Source organism: Macrobrachium rosenbergii, chromosome 42, assembly GCF_040412425.1.
Source record: "Macrobrachium rosenbergii isolate ZJJX-2024 chromosome 42, ASM4041242v1, whole genome shotgun sequence".
NCBI classification, from domain to species: Eukaryota; Metazoa; Arthropoda; class Malacostraca; order Decapoda; family Palaemonidae; genus Macrobrachium; species Macrobrachium rosenbergii.
In genome coordinates, this window is record NC_089782.1 from 52,584,288 (window position 1) to 52,606,295 (window position 22,008).

Sequence of the window (22,008 nt, forward strand, 5' to 3'; positions counted from 1 at the left end):
ATTCCCGACCCTAGGGACGCTACGTACCGTCCCACGGTTTGGACCAAGGTATTTCATTCTGCGTACATCCCTGAGCTGAGAGAAATACTGAGTTGACTGGCAAGAGGTGAGCTGGGCAAACGACGGACCTTACACTTGCGAGCACAGCTCTACAGTATGTTCACCCATGAACACAAATATGTAGAGGAAAGTATTAAAGCATAAAAACGCCTTATGCAAATGACCGTCACCATAATACATTACCGGATACTCTCGCCTAAACGAAGAAATAGCAAAGAACCAAGTTTTGCGACCCAAAGCCAGTAAGATGTTAAGACTTTAGCCTACTGGCAATACAGAGATTAAGACTTTACGATCCATATAGACTTGCTCTCTCTCTCTCTCTCTCTCTCTCTCTCTCTCTCTCTCTCTCTCTCTCTCTCTCTCTCTCTCTCTCTCTCTCCGTTCCTTTTGTTAATTTCAAAATAAATTAATCCCTTCCAAGATTCAAGTTGTTCCTGTTTACTGAATAATATTCTGAAAATAATAGTACTCTGGAATGTGATTTATCAGTACAATGAAGATCCAGCATTATATCTTAGTTACATCAATTAAGTAAACATAGAGAAATGTCACTCTAAAAATTTACATGCCGAATTTCACTGAATAAGGGAGGATCATTATTATACCGATTTCTAAATGAAAAACATAAAATTTGAGGAAATACAGCACACCGTAAAAAAAAAAGCCATTAACCATAAAAATAGAAAAGAACAAACTGCTATAAATGGACGTGATTATGAGCTAAATGGTATTGCAAAATGAATGATTCCATTCGAGAGATAACATCTATTATTTCTCTCAATATATATATATATATATATTTTTTGCGTCTACGTGTTAAGTGCCACCATCTGCTCTGAGAGGTAAATGCCAAAAGTCTCCGAAGGCAAGGAAGAAATCCAGGTGCATTGACTTCCGCGTATGAAGTCAGCAACCTTGTCGGGATTTGTCGTAGATGGAACACTAACCATTTGTCGATGACAGCGCAGCGGCAAAGCTAATGCCATAATACCAAGCCCCTGTCTTCTCTGGTTTACTTCGATAGGTCTTCTCTATGAGAGAGAGAGAGAGAGAGAGAGAGAGAGAGAGAGAGAGAGAGAGAGAGAGAGAGAGAGAGAGAGGAAATTTTTATTGAAACAATGAAATAAAAATAAAAGCAATGAATCTACATTCTTTAGGGTAGTCTTTCAGGTGTGAGCTCTCTCTCTCTCTCTCTCTCTCTCTCTCTCTCTCTCTCTCTCTCTCTCTCAGGAGAAGAAATGGGCGAGAACTGGGCAAAGAGTTTGACCCACAGCGAGTAAATGTGGCCCATTTCACGAGCGACCCTGATACTAGGTCAGGGTCATGAGGTCAAATTGCATCAGGAGCTAGCGCCTAAAGTAGAGAGAGAGAGAGAGAGAGAGAGAGAGAGAGAGAGAGAGAGAGAGGCTCGATTCTTGTTTCTACAACCCAGCAGCCGCAGCAGCTGCTGCTGGGGCCCTTCGATACGAGAGGCCTTAATTACAGTGGGTGACCTAGCCAAGTTGGTGCCTACGACCTCGCCCATTTATTAGTGGTTTGAACTTCCAGTTTTGGTCCTATCGAAGGCATATGATCATTTCAATACAGAGAAAAGGGCGAGAATGAGGTTCTAATCGAAAGAAATTTGATCTTCCAAACAATAAAGTGACGTTAAGGGACTGTAGAAACTGGAAAGCTGATTAACATCATATTGCCTTGAGAGAGAGAGAGAGAGAGAGAGAGAGAGAGAGAGAGAGAGAGAGAGAGAGAGGGTGGGGGGGGTGTTAACCATAGGCTGCAAAGACACAAGAATTACCAGGCCCTATGCAGCAAGCGTTGGCTGCCCGTTGCAGCAAAGGTGGGGCAATACCATTAACTTCACCGCTCGACTGACTACAATCCTCACTAACCAAATATGGCAGTTTGTAATCGGTCTTTTCCGCAGCATGGTGCTTTGCTTATAGATTCATTTAACCTCTTATAATACTTTCTCTTCCTCCCACCCTGTTAACGGGTGATTTGACTGATAAAGGCGGGTTTCGAACTGAAAACCTTCGATCGAAGGTGATGCAACTCTGTTCTGTGGAATCGGTGGGTACCAATCTCTCTCGCCCTTAAAAAGTATCGAAAATCGGAGCAACCCGCTCAGTCTTACGTATCTTTTGCAGTGAATTCTTTAGGAATTATGCGCGAGTGTGGTCCTCTCGTTCCATGCGCGTATGAGTTTAAAGAGACAAAAAAAAAAAAATACAATCATGTACTAGCGACAAAACCCAAGACACGACTGTAGCCGCAAGATCACAATTAATTATATACAGTGCTAATTTAATTGCTTCGTACTTGGCAACGGATCTGAGGCAAGGTCATGCTCTGTACCCAGATAACTGTGTATATATATATATATATATATATATATATATATATATATATATATATATATATATATATATATATATATATATATGTGTGTGTGTATGTATATATATATATATATATATATATATATATATATATATATATATATATATATATATATATATATATATATATATATATATATATATATATATAATGCGTGTGTGGGTACATGAATTACTAAGCAGTGCAACATTTCTCTGAGGACGAATGGCTATGTAAGTGCTTGATTGCATCTCGTAAATATGTGCTTGAGGATTGTTCCTTGTGTTTCAATCACAATGCAAACATGTCTTGAATTCCAGTTTGAGAATAATACAATATATAATGTAATAGCCAGTAATAATACAAATTACAAAAAATTACACAAAATAATTTGCTTCATTTGGGAAGTGTTCTTTTCGAAGGACTGCAAACCTCAAAACGATTTGAAGAATTCTATGAATTTACACTGAATGATTATATAATATATTCATTCACCATTCATTTCAAGGTAAATATTTTTAACCATAAAAAAGCAATAACAAACCGCAATAATCCACAGAATTATCATTATTATGTACCTAAAGGAAATACTTTCATTCACATCGAAGATGACGAGTCATGAAATCAGGTCAGTTTATAAATGTGCAACGAGATATCTATTACAGTACCCAGAAAAACATTCATTCAACGCCATCAGTCACCCAGTTTCATAAGAACATTAAAATGAAATATCATAAAGCAGAGATAATTTAAATACCAAAAGTCCTTGAAGTATCCTTCAAGTGAATAAACTCTGATAAATCTCGGATAATGAGAAAGGACAAGGGGTTTGATAATGGGTGTTCAAGCCCGAACACCTTTTTCAGTCCTCTCTCCGGATGCCATTAGAAACAGAAGGTGGGGTGGGGGGGGGGAGAATCAAGGTCGGCCTTGTTTACAAGGGTTGTGGACTCAGGAGCTGATCACATTGCCTGGGCCCATTTTGGTACAGTCTATCTCACACATACGCTTTTCGTTTTTTTTCACTCTCTCTCTCTCTCTTTTCTCTCTCTCTCTCTCTCTCTCTCTCTCTCTCTCTAGCCTTTTTCATGTCTCGACTTCGTACCATACGGCCCACGGGTATATTGCAGCAAATGTATGAAACTGAACTGAGATTCTTATCTGTTTTCCTTTCATTTATGGAAGACAAAAATTTAGCTAAAATGCTTTGTTAATTTTCATAATAAAAAATATTTTTTTAATTTAACCCTTTCCTCTTGCGCTCTCCAGTAAACATATCAGATAAGCACATAAGTATACGCACATAAGTATTCACTTAGCAGAGAGAGAGAGAGAGAGAGAGAGAGAGAGAGAGAGAGAGAGAGAGAGAGAGAGAGAGAGAGAGAGAGATTCCAGCCAAAGAAGGCATAAACTACGAATGCATCTTGGATATAGCATTAAAATGTCAGTAAACACATAATGGCCTCGGATATATGAGCTTAAGAGGTAGCAATTACCTTCTTTTAATGGCTTTGGCTATGCTACAAACTCCTATCGCCAGACCATCTATTTTCTTGGGCGCTCTCCCTCTTTTTGACAATTTTTTTAATACGATGCTTGATTTTGTCATACAAGTTGCCTGATTTTAACATACAAGTAGCCTAGAATTAACTTACGAACTATAAAACCTGATATATAAGATGTATGACTAAGACTCTGCTTACATGACCCATACCGTGCGAACTATGGGGTCAAAACCATCTTAATATGAAATACGAGCTATAAGGCTTTTGTGTTATGAGCTATATAATTTCTCGTATACGAGCTGCGTGGCCTCTTGCCATATGATCCAAATTTACCAAATGAGTCAACCTTCACTATATGAGGTATCTGAATTTCAGATACGAATTGGTCAGCCTTTTTCTTAAGGGCTGCTGGAATTTTAATGTACGATCTATGAACCATAGCATACGAGCTGGCAGAATCTCATATAAGACTTGCATGAATTTGGTCCTACGAGCTACCAGGTCTTCTGGTACACGCCTAACCTCGCCAATTCTGCTTTGTGTAGTTTATGCTGGTATAATTGTGGTTCGAGCCCTGCTTGATTAGTGTTTATAAACTGTCTCAATTTTAATAAGAGCTTACTAGTAGCTTAGCAAATGGCCTGATTAACACACAAAAATGTCCTTACTTCCTTGCTACAGTTACTGAATAAGTGTTGCCTGAATTTTAATGCTCACCGGCAGCTGCTGCCAAGTTTCTGTCATTTCTGACTTAGTTTTTTTTTTACCCGGACTTCTATAATTTCTGACTTAGTTTTTTTTTTTTTTACCCGGACTTCTAAAAATACATCGTAATTAGTACAACGCAAATTCTCGACAAATTACTTTAACATAAATACATTCCCTCCTCAGCTAAAACATACCATGACTGACTTACTGCTTCTGGAGCTGCAAAGATATATATAAATTTTTACCAGTCAAATGTAATCAGCCCTATGCTGAGAATGGTCCTGTTAATTTAATATAAAACCAAAGGCAATCAACAAGAAAACCGATATATACACAAAACATTGAAACATTTTACTATAAAACGTGTAATAATATCATAAAAAGTAAAGTTAATGGTGCATCGTTGAAACCTATTTACACACACACACACACACACACACACACACACACACACACACACACACACACACAACGATAATGAAAATGACCTGACACTGTATCCCCAAGTTACTGCATATTTGTGAAGATACATTTTTGTCCGCTGAGTTAATGTAAGAAAGTTAAACGCACTTCACGAATTGCCACCAATACTTCACTTTTGGGGTAGGCTACACAGTAAATAACGTACGATAATTATATTCTCGATGAGCTGGAAAATATAAGGGCTAAGGTTTCAAAACACCTTATTTTACAGTACATGTGTCATACCCATATTTCTGTCACCAGGATGCCATGAGCAAAATAATTTGTATAACTACCCACACGCTTTTACGCGTATTTCTTAATCTGGGCTACTTACAACATGTGCAAATTTTAAAGGCAATATTAAAACTGAGTAACAAATAAGATCTAGCATATTAAAAAAAAAGAAAATAGAACGAATAACTCACTTCATGTATCACCCCACCCCAAACAAACAAACATACAACAACAACAAAAAAATCTATTCGTCTAAAGTTTATCAACTGTGATTCAAGATCACCAATTTTGATTATAAAAAGGTGAACTGGACCACAGCTTCCTAACTGCGCCATTCGTAATCTCGTTAATTTCTCCCCTAAACATCCCACCATTGCGTCTACGAACCACAACTCAAATAAGATCACTATTTGAGAAGCATTGAAGTCACCGAGACTCCTTTTTCGCCTCGTTATTTTTCTAGAGTGATTTCTGTTTGTTTCTTGGTAAAGAAATATGGTCATTACAAGCATTTAACCGCGGAAGTTATATTGGAGGTATTAACTTTAGGGAGTCACATTCAAACTTTGGGTCTGTTGCAGCCTACCTATAAGCGAGGCATCTCGAAGACTCAGAACCAAAATCTTGACAGTGATGTTTAAATGGCGAATGCTACCTTTTCTAGCCAAATTGTAAAATTAGATCATGCCACATTACGTTTAAGGGAACTATAAAGTTTACGAATAAACACAAAAAATGGAATTAAAAATTAATTTGCGTTTACGTAGGGTACTGCGAAACTGTTCTAACAGGGCCAAAAGAAAAAAAACTAAGCTCAAAAAAAGTTAATCCAGATTAGTTCTACCGCAACATACATGCACTCTAGGATCTAAGTTTCCCTCCCACACCCTTACGAGGACAACCAACTACTGAAGGCGCAGAAGACACTTACATTCGGGTAAAATCATTCCCAAAACTGCGTGTTCTTTGGCGGCCGCTTCTGTGGCGGCTGTGTAGTCATGATGGTGCCGCTGCTGCTGCGGCTGGAGGTCTAGTTCACAAGAGGTCACCATTGTCACTCAAGTCACCAAACACTTCTTTGGAGCACTTGGCAATAAACGACGATGTTTGTTCGGTTTAAGGACCTTGCCAGCACCCGCACATCAGGAGGAAAAGGATTCCTCTTCAGTGTAACATACAAAAAAAGGACAATTTGCAGTGAGGAGCTGAGTCCCCTCTTTTTCCGTTTGTTCTTCCTTCGGATAACACAAGGGGGGAAGGATTCCTTGCGCCAAGCACTCGTCAGGCATGAGGAGTAATGACGCAGGAGTTTGAGACGAGGCACTTGTGGAGGAGGAGCAGTAGTGGTGGTAGTAGTAGGAAGTAGTAGTGGAGTGGACGGGGCAAGAGGGGCACTTGGGCGCGAGATACGGGAGTGACAGAGAACGCACAGCAAAAAGTAGCGTGCACACTCTTCGACCTGTTGTCAGGTAGTGAGTGTGTGTATGTGTGAGCGCCCGGTGGAGAGCCCTTCTACCACCACCCAGGGATCCCACCACGCCCCTCCTCCCTTATTCTGTCGGACCCGCCCCAAGTTGGCTCGACCCGGCAAGGCTCCCACACCCGAAGCGCTGATGATACACATACGCGGACCATATATAACGCTTCGCTCAGATTCTGACAGGAGCCCCGGGTATCAGGAGTGAACAGCGAGGGAAAATGGAATACTGCTTACCGTAAGAAATGCTTAGCTGATATTCGCACGAGTTGCTTTGTTGGTCATGTATGACGAGGTAGGATACACTCGCAAACCTTAAGATGCTTCCTAGCAACGTTTTATTGTCACATCTTACAAAAACTTCGGCTGCACGCTTTTAAAACCGTAATTCTAAAAAATGTAAAGAACAAAAACAAACCTCGAAAACACATTAAAGAACAAAAACCAGTGTAACAACAGGAAAAGAAAAAGGTAATGAATGAACATACTTTCTGCTATACTAAAGAAAGGTGTCACCATTGACTAACATTTACTTTTCTCCTTTTTATAAGAGCGGTATTTACAACTTTGGCATTGAAGTCACCACACGGTTGATGAAGAGAGAGAGAGAGAGAGAGAGAGAGAGAGAGAGAGAGAGAGAGAGAGAGAGAGAGAGAGAGAGAGAGACACTCTTTTTTGAAAGTAGCAAAAACTACCTAGAGTGAGCAAAATACTTTTGCAACAAGATGCTCATGTTTCACAAAAACAATCTCCACCATCAAAAGCGAAGGGCGATACTCAGCAAGATTCGTGGAATACTTCAAAATGATAATCTCTGCGGTTTCATCGTGGGCCAACAATGACATTTATTGCGAGAAGCAACCCACGGCCAGATAACTTCACTTTGGCAGTAAATGCAGCATCAACCTTAAGAAAGCGTTCTTCCGGATGCAGATCAAGTGACAAATTCGCAAACGTCAAAGATAAGAAAAAAAAGATAAAAAAAAAGAGGTCTCTTGGATGGCGAAAACACACCGGCAAGGTATAACAAAGAAAACGACACTGCAAATTATGAACGTTCATGTCTAAAACATAATTTATAAGAGAACACTTCTAGATGATATTATACATCAAATAGATTGTAAAATATAATTATACCCCTACAACACATGCGAATTTACGAGATATCGTTTTTCTAAAGACTCAGATACACCTATAGGTGTACGGTTGAAGTAAATCACCTTGTCTCTTTTTCAATTAACCAGATCAGATTCATTGACACTAAAGGGCTATGAATAAAGAAAGCGTAATTATAAGATAATCTTGCTGCCTTGAGCGACCTTAAGAGAGAGAGAGAGAAAAAAAAATGTTACATAAACATACTCTTGTTCCGAAGGAAGAAAAAAGGTGTGGAGAGAAGTAATCGTACGTCAGCCAACACTGAGGACTTCAGGACACGAAGGGGGTTTAACTGGACCCAGAGCACCATTTGCCAACCTATTCACGGCCCCTTTCATCTATCAAAAGGGAAACAATCTCCAATCTTCTAATTTTTCCCTTTTCTTATTCGTACTGTTAAGTAGATGACCGTTCCACAGCGTTCCTTATAACGAAATCCTTAAAATCAGGGAATAAGGAACGACAGAAAAGATCACACATCCAAAAATTTCAAGTTCCTGACACGACGGACGGAAACATCCCGACAAAGGGAACGTATGGGGAGAGATGATGATGGGGAGGGGTAGGGGATTTGGGGGAGGGTGGGTGATGGGAGGGCACAAAGGTCCACAACTGTTACTACTGGTTCATGCTTACCCACGTGTTGGTCTCTCTCTCTCTCTCTCTCTCTCTCTCTCTCGTCTTCCAAAAACTATAGCAAGATAAATTATTACAATCCTACACATACGTACATACAAACATATATATATATATATATATATATATATATATATATATATATATATATATATATATATATATATATATTCGTATAAACTTACGAACCTTTCCTTGTAAGTTCTCTTTAAAAGGCGTTAAACCACCCACCTCCTGCAGCTACCTACAGTACAGTTGCTTGACAACCAAGTACAGAATATACTGCGTGGGTCAGCTGAAGTACGATGAGTTTCAACCTTATCTACGCCCCCTGTCTACTTTTCTGAAAGTTCACACTCGTGAATGAGCAAAAAAAAAAAAAAAGGCATGAAAACGAAGGAAGTGATGATATTAGGCTCCATAACTACCCAATAATTGCGCAGAAGCTCCCAATTTGAGCTGCAAAGCCTAACCATTTCGCAGGTTCGGCAGCGCCTTCCCCTACGTAACGAGGAAGGCGGGAGGCCCGGCTCGTATTTAGCAGACATTCGCTCCTCCATCGCCTATGGGGAGAGAGACCGTGGAAACCTTCCTGAGGAGACCGTAGAAAAGCCTCCACGGACGACAGACCAGTAAATCACCGCCAATTACCCAGACCTCTAAATCACCTCGGTTATTACCTGAAAACAACCGTCATCACGCTAAGTAAAGTCCGTTTACCCACACCTATATATAAGTGTTATTTGTTCTCCCCGACACTTCCGCCACCTCTCCCTATACGGGTAATAATAACACGCTCGCATCTGCTGTTATTTATTTGTTATGATTTTTTTTGTCATTGATGGGTCTCCTGAAGCACGAGACCTACAGTAAGAAATTAAAAAAGAAAAGAAAATCTAAGTGCGACAAAGAAAGCTGGATGATAATCGTCGGAGCGTTAATGCTTGGATAAATGTACTGGAGAAGGATTAGATGATAACAGTTTTTTTATACACAAGCTACTGACCATGAAAATATTACGCAATGCAATCACTACCACCGCCCTCCACACATAATTCAATTATTAAACAAACAGATCTCTACACACAATTCTTGTAAAAAAAAATCCAGATATCCTCCCCCCAAAAAAATGACAAAACCAACCATCGGGGTATCACAAGTTTTTATAAACTCAAAACTTATCATGTCAATATTAGACCATTCTGTTAATAAACATTAACGCCTTTCTTTTCGCCTAAATATTTTGCCGAATACTAACTAGTTGCTATTTACTTCCTAGCCCGCGGCCCTTATTGCGAAGGAATAAAAAATCCCTGCTAATTTTTTCTGTCCTTTCATAACTCTCGAAATCATTATTACGGCCTTATTGGTTTGTTTTAAATATAAACAATGTCTTTTTGAGAAAAACTAAATATCAGTCGAATTCTCTGCGTTCCCTCACAAGGATTCATTAAGAGAGAGAGAGAGAGAGAGAGAGAGAGAGAGAGAGAGAGAGAGATAAAAGTGGCCATTTTCTACAACAAATTTCTGAGTAAAACACCTCTCACAAGGTAATATATGATGTACTTCAAAACAAGAACGCAAACAGAAAGAAAAAGAAAAAAGTTGGATGTTATTGACCGTTGTTATACGATACACAGGCGTCATTTTACGCCTGAGAATGATAATACCGGAGCACCTAGGGGTTATCCTTTCGAAAGGGTGGATAGATTAGGGAGATCTGTGGTCATCTGCCCCGTTTTTAGAAAGATATGAGTGTATCCAATTCCAAACGTTTTAGCCAATTTTTTTTCTTTTTTGTAATACTGTAAATGATATTATTATTATTATTATTATTATTATTATTATTATTATTATTATTATTATTATTATTCTACAGACCTGATTTGTACCAGAGCTAGAGGAGACATTAAAGAATGTAATTTGACGAAATTCCACACTGTAATACCTGTATATCTGAAAATATTACTTCGAAAATGTTTCTGATGTAGATCACGTGACATGGAGGCTACATATGATTTTGCTGGGAACTAAAATGTTCTCAAGAACGGCTAATGGAAAATCAATTCCAAACTTAGTTTGGTTACATTTCATATATATATATATTTCAGAAAAGATGGCCGCTACAATTTTAAAGGACACATATATGCATTTTAGCTTCAATGCTTTAAGATGTGATGAAAGAATTTATGGAGTCAGATGGAAGTAGGTCGAGAGACTCGAGGTAAAATCTTTGTGTTCAGCAAATAGTTTGATTCCTCAGCAATATTGCGGTCAGGTGATCTTATTATTATGTATGATTATGCGTTAATTTGATTATTATTACGCCAAAATCTGCCCTAAAAGTGAGTTTGATCGTTCATTAACGTGATAGAACTGCAGTTGTCTAGACGTAGCTTTGGAGAGGATCCAGGCTTTAAATCGGCAGATAAGGTAGAGTTTGAAATCTCTGTTTTATGGGAGAAAATTGAACTTGTGATTTTTACTATGATTTTCTAATCATTATGAACTTTTGAACTGGTGTGGGAGATTTAATATGAATATTCATACCTCTTTTATATTATTGTTTTGTCATGTTACGTTTGCCATATCTTGGCTATGCATTTTACACTTTCCATTATTGTGTTTTGCATTTCATGTATTTTTGGGAGTTTTCTATCATGTTTAATTCTTCCGACAGATGTCTGTGGACAGATGTCGGTGGACAGTGTGGACTGGTTCGAATAACATGTGGTAGACTGGTTTTGACATGACTAATTATTGATTTGGGGAGTATGCGTGAGTTTGGATATTTTCAGGCTATTAGCCATAGTGAGACTTCGTTAATCAGAAGTGTTTTACAGTTCAGAGTTTAGTTATCTAACTCGATATTTCATTTATTATGCATTTTAATCTTTGCTTTGTTTTGTTCATTTTTGTTGGTTATTTGAATAATAAACCTATTTTTGTAGAAACTATTGTTTCTTTAAATGGTCCATTTAATTGATTTGGTGAGAATGAGTGCGATTCGGGTGGGTGAACTTCGGAAACGATGAGAGAAAAGAGAGAGGCGATACAGAGAGAGAGAGAGAGAGAGGTGATACAGGTGAGAGAGAGAGAGAGAGAGAGAGAGAGAGAGAGAGAGAGAGAGAGAGAGAGAGAGAGAAAATAGATGTAAGTGTTGCCGTGAGCGAACGTTCATACGCCTCCGTTTCATGAATAAAGATCGTTGGAGCACGTTACGTACACCTTCAAAAAGGTGTTAATTCTGTCCTCGTTACATATACATACATATATATACTGTAATAACTACCTCTTACTGCCTCAGTTTCATCGGATATCAGTAAGTTTAGAGGTCATTATGGCTATTACAAATTCATATATATATGCTAAAAGTGATCCTCTCTCTCTCTCTCTCTCTCTCTCTCTCTCTCTCTCTCTCTCTCTGTCTGTCTGTCTGTCTCTCTCTCTCTCTCTCTCTCTCTCTCTCTCTCTCTCTCTCTCTCTCTCTCTCTCTCTCTCTCTCTCTCTCTATATATATATATATATATATATATATATATATATATATATATATATATATATATATATATATATACGATGCCTTGGAGGATGATGTCTATGTGTATTCTCTGATGCCTTGCATGTGGAAGAACGTTATTATCAAGTGACCTTATCGTAAAATATTTCTAACTTAAAAACAAATTCTCCACCTGATGCCTTCAGGGAACAATTGCATATTTTGCTTTCGTCGTATTTAACATTATGGCAGACAACTGCCGTTTATATTGACGTTTCTTACTTCCTATTTTTGTTTCCATTCTTTATCCAGAAAATTCTTGTCATGAAGAAAACTGGGTATTTGTTCAATTCACATGATAGTGGCTTTACACTGGAACGATATCAGTCTTTTGTTCTTCCTTCTTTTGTGAAAGCATTTTTTTTATAACATTATCTTATTAGTAAACCTTTGGTTCAATTGTATCTGCATTTATGTGTAACCTTGATATAAGGTCAATTCTGTTACTATTATCGTTGCTCATTACTGCTACTGCAGATCTCTTGAACAGTCCAAGTCCAAATTAGAGGAATGTTGCCTCTTAAAATAACCGAGGAACATGGGATTCAAAGTATGACAAGGCCACAACCCAATCCCCCTTACGTAGAGAGAGAGAGAGAGAGAGAGAGAGAGAGAGAGAGAGAGAGAGAGAGAGAGAGAGAGAGAGAGAGAGAGGAGGGGGACTCGTTGGGAAGAAATGTGAAACGCTTTTTCTTGTAACTGCCGAATAAAAAACTGAACTTTTACAGGTTATACCAAGTCCGTTTAATTATATAATATTTAATTTGAGCTTCCATGTTTCTTCCCAACATCAAAGACACATTCCTCTTGTTTTTGGGCTTCCTTTTCATTTCAAGAGCGAACTCAAAACTTCAATTCGCTTACTTCCTATAATTCTTCCCACATCCATCCTTAAATAAATTTTCCCATTCCCTCTTCTTTCTAGATTATTCTGACAATTTCTCTTCCTTACTTTTGTTTTCCTCCTTCCCTCACAAAAAAAAAAAAAAAAAGATTCCCACCTCATCTACCCGGATACTCCTATTAACCCCTCGCCCTTGATATATTCAGTTGCACTGGAAGTACTTTGTAATTATCGCTTACCTTTATGCATGGGTGATGAAGAGTTGTGCTGATCAGGAGCTGCGTTCATTTTACTCTGAAATCCGAGATGGAAAAAACTCAATTAGTACGTGGCAATTTAAGTAATATGCTTGAATCTTACTTTTACAGAGAGAGAGAGAGAGAGAGAGAGAGAGAGAGAGAGAGAGAGAGAGAGAGAGAGAGAGAGAGAGAGAGAGAGAGAGACCCATTGTACATTTTAAACAATAACAGGAAAAATGAATATTTAATTGTTAAAAGAATTTTTCTTTCCAAATATAATTCTGTATCCATATTTTTACAGGATTAAAAGCCTCACTTCAGTAATACATTCATACTTTGTAAAGCAGTCTTGTACTCGATTAGTTATGATTCATTGCTGGTATGTTATTTATTTTTTCTAAAACTCGTTTTACAATAATTTAACATTGATAATTCCCTGTTCATGCTGTCTCTTAATATTTATATTTGAAATTAAACATAGAGAGGAAACAGAGAAAATACAAATATTAAATGTAATACTCATCATCTAGCTGAAGGATTTTCAAAGTTAAATGCATTTCACGATGGGGAATCAAACAGTCTGAAACCTTTTGAATTATACATTTAACAAAATCAAGTCCCCAGAAGCGACACGCAAAGAGAAGAAATATTCAGAGATAAACGAATTCAAATTACATTACTGTATTCCTCACGAACCACATTCCAGGAAGTATAGCAATTCCAGGTACTGTATTCTACAGCATTCACAATGTGCAATGAGGCCACGGCTTTTCGCGACCAGTATCAGGTCAGAATCGGACCAGCGCGGTCGGCTCCCTTTGGCAAATGAAAGATAGCGGCGTTGTTAAAACAATGGACGTTGTTCATCTCAGTTATTCCAAACTCTCTCTCTCTCTCTCTCTCTCTCTCTCTCTCTCTCTCTCTCTCTCTCTCTCTCTCTCTCCCTTGGGCACCCACAAGCAAGCGAAATTCCCTCCTCGACCTCACTTACACAGTTAACAGATGGAGGAGTACTCGAATTCCAACACCTATTATTGATCAAACATAATATATATTTTAACAGCATGGTACATAATAAAGGAGGGGAGATGGTGAGGAGATGTTCGCCTAGGGAGGGGATCTTGTAGTGGGAGGAAACGGGAAGGGGTTAACACCCCCCTAACCCCCTTTCGCATGGATTTAAGGGAAGCCCAACTGGTGGCGCTCTCCTAGTTCTACCCGACTGAACACATACCCAGAGTTCGCATTCTTCAAATCATTCAAATGACACGCGATAAACGGAGGACGCCATTTCGCTTTGCCATTCCCTCATTAGGGGAAGGGTAGGGGTCGGTGGGGGGGGATTTCGGTTGGGGAATTGTGAGGGGGGGCGAGGAAAGGGCGGTAAAAGATAATTTTCCCAATGGACAACACTTGTGGAAAAAACTCGAGAGGGGAGAGAGCCAAATGATGACTTCCTCTTTAAACGATGCATAAACTTACATACGCTAAACAAATGCAAACATTTATATTTGAGTAACCATACTAGTGCCTATATTTAAACTAATCACAAATCGTACATACACTAAGTATACGTTTATGAATAACCTCCTTCTCAATACACTTTTGACAAGAAAAAAATCTGCCAGCATGGCTGGTAAATTCATCATTACGCTACCTTGTTTGAAAATATACCTGAAAATATAGTTTGCATATTTTTATACACAATCCTGTTTGTTACAATCTAAATTGACAAACAGCGGTTACTACCCTGTGGTAAAAAAAATAATAAATTTTACTTCGACAAAATAGACATCTACGGTAAAAGATTCAACAGTATACCCTTACTCAAAAGAAAAACACTATGTTTCGAGTAATCTGCGAAATGCCTCTCTACCTTACTCCGTTTCTTTTATGTGTAAAAAAAAAAAAAAAACACTGCTTTGAGTTCACAGACTCTCTCTCTCTCTCTCTCTCTCTCTCTCTCTCTCTCTCTCTCTCTGAGAAAAAGTCATGCTGATCAGAAAACATCTATGTAAAATAAAAACCAATCCCAAAGTAGTATTTCTGAAAAACTACGGAAAGGGTTTAGTAAAAGCCCACAATGAAGAGGGAAAGAAAAATTATAGGTGAAGGGAAGGGACAGGGAGGAGGGTATGGGAAAGAGCGACTGATAGGCGCAGAATAAGAAAGAGAAAAGAATGGCAAAAAGAAAAAAATAAAGGGTAAAAAAGGAGCATCGGGTTAAATAGGAGAAGGTTGTGATATCTCGACCCCTTTGTCTGTATCAGATTAGGATCGAATTACCTATTCGAATTTCCTATTTTCGGGGGATTTTTCAGACAGCGATCATCGGCTTCAAAGTGGTTCCCTTTCTCTCCCTCTCTCTCTTTTCCTTTTTGAAGCGCAGGAGGAGCAAGGAAAGCGATATTAGGCCTATGCTACGTGGGAATTCGATTCTCATAAAAATTTTAAATAAGCCTATTTGCAAGAGGATAAGATTCATAATTATCCGTGCGACCTGAAATGTGAGAGAGAGAGAGAGAGAGAGAGAGAGAGAGAGAGAGAGAGAGAGAGAGAGAATACCACCGATATTAAAAAAGCATAACAAGGTGATAATCCCTAATTCGTGCCACCACGTACTCATGACGTCATAACATTGACCTCACAGATAATATCTCAGTTTCTCTATTGTAACAATTATTTGCAAGAAGCAACGTCCCCTCTGATCACACACAAATATCAAGGTAATACACGAAGGGGTCATGTTGGGGGTGTGGTCCTGAGAGAGAGAGAGAGAGAGAGAGAGAGAGAGAGAGAGAGAGATTTTCTATGAGAAAGTTTAAATGAACTCAGATTACTTTAAAACTCTCTCTCTCTCTCTCTCTCTCTCTCTCTCTCTCTCTCTCTCTCTCTCTCTCTCTGTATGTGTGAAATTTAGCAAGGATCATACATTTTTTTTTTGCTGTGCCTAGGCCCGGTATTCTTGAGAAAGCCGGGGAACTTTTCTAAACTGGTTTCAGACAATTTCCCAGTTCGTTTGAGCAATCAGTGAGAATTTATTTCGAATGTTCTTGAGTTCATTTTCTTTGAAAATAAGTAATTTCCTATTTATTCTCTCATTTATACAATTACTTATATACAGTAGTTTTTTCCCCACTGAAATACGTTAATGGAGCTATACTTTTCATAATGCACTAACGCACGCATATGCATATTACACGCGCACGTACGCGCGATTGCACGCTCGCGCGCACACACACACACACACACACACACACACACACACACACACACACACATACGCGTGCGCGCGCACTTTTTGACAAACATGCCTTTCTTTCAAATGGGGAAATGTGGGGGTAGAGGGGCGGGAGTGCGCGCGCCCATACCATACAGAAAAATAGACACACACTCGCATACACCAAACGTTATAAAGTCATCCACTCCAAGTAGTGTTTTTTTTATATGTTCGTGTATGAAATAGCCATGAAAAAACTATAAACTTCCTTTAGCAGACAAAGGTTCAACTCTCGAGGAGAACAAAGGAAAAACGAGGAGAGAATTCAATCACTAAATCTCACCACTTCGTCACTCTTCATATTCTCCGTCACCAGGACACCTCATTTCAGACCTTCTCATTTCCGTTAGCGATTCAGACTTCCCAAATTTTGCACGCACCCCGTGGCTTCCGGTTTTGGGTGGGTGAGGGGAATTAAGTGTACCCAAGACTCACTATAGTGGGTCCTGGGTGTACCTGAGGTAGGTGTGGAAAGGTACAGCATTAAGGTTAGGGAGACATGATTAAGAACGAAATTATATCGGCGATAAGGGAGGATACCTGGTTTACAGATGCAGAAAAGTACTTTAGAAAGAGGAAGTACTTAGGAAAGAGGAATAATTAAGGGTATAAGACTTAAAATAAAAACCAAGAGGTGAAGATGAACACAAAAATCCTTACTAAATATAAGAATCAATGACTCAGGCAAGTGAGAATCCCAAAAAATACAGATCACAATGTGAAAAAAAATTGACAAATGTGCATGGAAAGAAAAACTTACCATTTAAAAAACGAATTATATTTTGCCGATTTGATTACCCAAGGGAATTATCCTCGAAGACAAAAAAGGAAGGAAATGAATCTCATTTAAAGGAAATTCAAGGGACCAAAGACCAATAAAAGGGTATTGGAAGTTTCGTGAATGAAAATGACCGAAACCGAAAGGATAAAGTTCACGGAGAGCAAGAAAATGTGCAAAAAATGTACCACCGAGAGTTACCTACGAGAGAGAGAGAGAGAGAGAGAGAGAGAGAGAGAGAGAGAGAGAGAGAGAGAGAGAGAGAGAGAGAGAGATATGTTTATTCTTTTCATCAGAGAAAGCTCTCTCTCTCTTTCTCTCTCTTCTCTCTCTCTCTCTCTCTCTCTCTCTCTCTATATATATATATATATATATATATATATATATATATATATATATATATATATATATATATATATATATATATATATATATATATATATATATATATATATATATATTAATGATGAAAAAAATAAAACCCTTTCACCAATACTTATAGACATGATTATCAAGATCTCTGCTTACTTCCCTCTCACGAGTGTGGGAAGCAAAACAAATAACTAAACTAGCCTGACGAAAGGCTAAAAATAGTGAACGCAAGAGAATTTAAATCTATTTATAATTAAATAAATCTAGGACTGCATTATTTTGTAAATGCCATACGAATATCAGGAAGTGGTTCTAGATCTAGTGCCAGACTGCCTTGTTTAAACTAACGGGGAACAAATGCCTTGTCAAAAGAGCAACTGGTGTTACTCTTGGGAGAGAGAGAGAGAGAGAGAGAGAGAGAGAGAGAGAGAGAGAGAGAGAGAGAGAGCGCACTAGTTGTTGGGATGTATGTAGATGTCTTTCATTCATAAGTCTGCTTGGTGTACTTCTCTACATTAATTATCTCCTCCAAGGTTATTTGTTGTCTTTGGTATATCCAATTTCTTATGAATATTTTCCCAAAGTTAACTTTTAGGAAGAAGATTTTTTTATGGGGGGTGGGGGGACTTAAGAAACCGAAATCTTATGCATCATTACAGAATGTTTTAACAGCCAAATTCAGAGTATTACTTTTTGTAAGGATGTGTAAATGAAAAATACATATCCTCTCAACCTGTAAGGTATCGCGTGGAAACCGACAAATAAGAGTTTCTGTCGATAAATAGAAGCTTTGCACTTACCGGAGCTGTGTGTCCTCCGAGTTTTTTTACTCTAGTGATTAATGAATTGCTATGAGAGAGAGAGAGAGAGAGAGAGAGAGAGAGAGAGAGAGAGAGAGAGAGAGAGAGAGAGAACTCCCGCAAGCAAGAGACCGAAAAATCGAAGGTAGACCTAACCGCTCGGGATAAATCAAGTAATAGTGAATGACAATGTTATCATTCAAAGTAGATGAACTGCTCTGTCGAAAACGAGTTTTAGCCCCCGCCACCCACCCCCCTTCTCTCTCTCTCTCTCTCAAAACAGTTACTTAACATCTGGAAATTGATACTTGACTTGATGATAATTGGGGGAGCCGCTACAAGGACTCATGCCAATTTTGGCTTATTGATATCAGCGTAAGGGGAATTCATGGCATGCAGACACGCCTTTGTGCTTTGAATTTTCTGGGTTATTAAAATTTTTTCGCAGATGCTACATTAATAAACGCCTCGTTAGTCGACGCCGTGGTAATCATGAATAGAAGTCGAAAACAATGAATAAAAGCAAATATAGTCGTACCATAAAATTGTCTGCAGGTTATGAATAATAATAATGACAAATGGCATGAAGATTGAAAATAAATTAATTATTATTATTATTATTATTATTATTATTATTATTATTATTATTATTATTACACCTTTTGACAAATGGTAAAATGAAAGAAACTTTCTGTATAGACCCGATGTTAAACAAGATTGAGCTACTTCTCATAACAATGATTCCTGGAAAGAGCTCCCGTTATCAAACTACTCTTTGTGAACATTACCTAGCTGATCATCATGAGAAGAAAAGAACTACTCAGATTACAAATGACATTAAAATAACCCTGGTGGTAATTTAGTTTATTTTTTTTATAACACTGGAAAATGTTTAAACTATGGTGTTTTTATATTATTTTAAATATCTTTGGTCTAAGTGAAACGTTGTTAATAATGATATACATTACGAATTTTTCCAAGTAGAACGAAAAAATTTCTGAAGAGAGAAATCGATAAAACACAAACACACACACACACACAAACATATGTATATATACAGCATACTGCTTATATATATATATATATATATATATATATATATATATATATATATATATATATATATATATATATATATATATATATATATATATACACACACACACATATATATATAAGTACCATTTAATTGCGCCCTCTACAAGAAAAAGCATCATTTGTCCTTCGTCCTCTTGGCCAATTTCGACACTGGTTCCAGAGTAACCTTGATGCGATTACTGCCGTTATTTGGCCCAACTTACTGTCGTTCAAGATCGCGCGCGCTCGCGCAAGATCGCATACAAAAACGCACTTACACCAAGATAAAGGCACAATAACACAAAGACAGTTGTTACTACTCTGCTTCCTTAATTTAAGAATTTTCTCTGACCGCTTTCTTGTAGTTACTTGAAAATCATTCCGAGCTGACCGTTTGATCTTTTTATGATGGTGTTATATACCTTTTTTTAATTTTCATTATATGTGTCTCTCGGATTCTCCACACACGCACACCCACACACACACAATACATATATATATATATATATATATATATATATATATATATATATATATATATATATATATATATATATATATATATATAAATGTCTTTTACTGTAATCCAACAGTACAGTATGAAGTTAAAAAGACCCATTTATGATTACACACACATACACACACACACACACACACACATTATATATATATATATATATATATATATATATATATATATATATATATATATATATATATATATGTATGTATGTATGTATATTTACATATTCATTTTTCATCTTTTTCTATACTCCTTTTTGACCTTCAAAATAAAGGTGCACAGACAAGTAGTATTATGTACTTGGTACTTAGATGTTTACCATGGTACTAGTAGCCTATAATTATTTAATGATCTTGTATGATTCCTTTTGTAGTGGCCTCAGAAATCTTTCAGGATTTTCCCAAAATTCTTTTATGCGCGTTCTCAAAACGCTTTCAAGCTCCAAATAATCCACATACCAGCATGTCTCCGAATCTTAAATAATAACAAAAACAATAACAACAGCATAGAAAGAACAATCCCGTTCTAACAAATGCAGGAAAGTGACCTTTCTTGTGAAGATGATTTTAGTTAAAAGTTAATGTTATGATATACAAAATTCTCTAGATTTCGATGACAGTAACCCTCAAAACCTACCGAATTTTGATTTTGAAAAATTGCTTCAAAAATTCCACACAAGAACTTTTCTTCAAGAATTATTCTTTTTTTTTTTTTTGTCTCCCGCAAAATTAAAGACAAAAACTAAAGCAACAACAACAATGATAAATCCCTTATTTTGTGTGGGACTCAAAGGCTATGACATACCAAGGGCTATCTCGAAGCAAGTCACGTCAGAATTTGAGGTCAAGTGATAAACTATATTATAGTGGAAATAAAAATTCGTCTATACTCGAGATCGAGGCTCTAGCGGAAGAACAGCCACTACTAGACCTGGGTGAAGACAAGAAGACTAATGGAGACACAACAGTGTCTGCAAACATTGCATATTAGCTAAGTATTGCCGCAGGAGCCTAATCTTTATTGTAATGTTTGAATTGACCCTCTTACATTTGCACTGGACCCATGGCCGACTATCAACTTTTTGGGCATTCTGCTCGCGCGTTCGGCAACAGGTTTTTGGATTTTATGCTGATGGAAAACTTGCTCAGTTTAGTTTGTTTTATGGTCAACGAGAGAGAGAGAGAGAGAGAGAGAGAGAGAGAGAGAGAGAGAGAGAGAGAGAGATCCCTGGAGGGATGGGAGGGAACCCCTCAACATCAAGGCGAGAAGGATGTTTAGTACCAAAACTGGATTCGGTAAAGATTCCTATCAACTCTAGAATTTTGCATCGAAGAGTTGTTAAAACACTGGAAAGTTTCCGGAAATTATCGTCCAAGCTTTTCAACAAACGACTCTAAAAATTGCAGATTTCTGAAGGATATTTGGTAGGTAGCAAATACCTTTCGATGAAGACCAACGACCGATGTCCAACTGTAGGTTAACTTTTTGAAGCTATCGGCTATTAACTCATTTGTCAATGATGCGATTACTATTGGCTTTAAAATGATGACACTTCATTCTGTAACGTCAACTATGCCAGCTGTTTCTCTCTTACAGTTAGCATAGTTGTTTCCCAAGAGTTTTATTTAAAATGTGTTACCATGGAATGTCCCATCTTTTAATTTTATCTATTGATAAACGGAGCGTACCTGTCTTTCTTTACCTGTCGGTTATGTGCACTGAAAAAACAGCATATTGTAACACACGAAATGCCAAAGTCCTGGGACTGCTTGGGGAAAGTTCTGTGGGTCTTTCGGGTAAGTTTTTTAAGCTTAATTGCAGAGTATTGTGTTGGTAATGCACATCGGTAATGATATTGCTTGCGTACCTGAGATAGAAATGCAAATACAGTTGGTGGAAATGAACAAAGTA

At 37.7% G+C, this 22,008-nt stretch overlaps 1 protein-coding gene across 7 annotated transcripts in view; it reads right to left on the reverse strand.

The window, feature by feature from the left end:
- The window catches only part of LOC136828426 (zinc finger protein rotund-like), a 505,572-nt gene that overhangs the window by 81,377 nt on the left and 402,187 nt on the right, over positions 1-22,008 (reverse strand). For 5 of the 7 annotated variants that reach the window (XM_067086470.1, XM_067086471.1, XM_067086466.1 and 2 more), the window contains one exon: positions 13,268-13,322. In XM_067086470.1, the coding sequence (XP_066942571.1) occupies positions 13,268-13,322 (55 nt within the window). Of the gene's footprint in view, positions 1-6,285; positions 7,045-13,267; positions 13,323-22,008 lie in introns of those variants that run through there. The other 2 variants (XM_067086472.1, XM_067086473.1) reach the window with 2 other exon arrangements.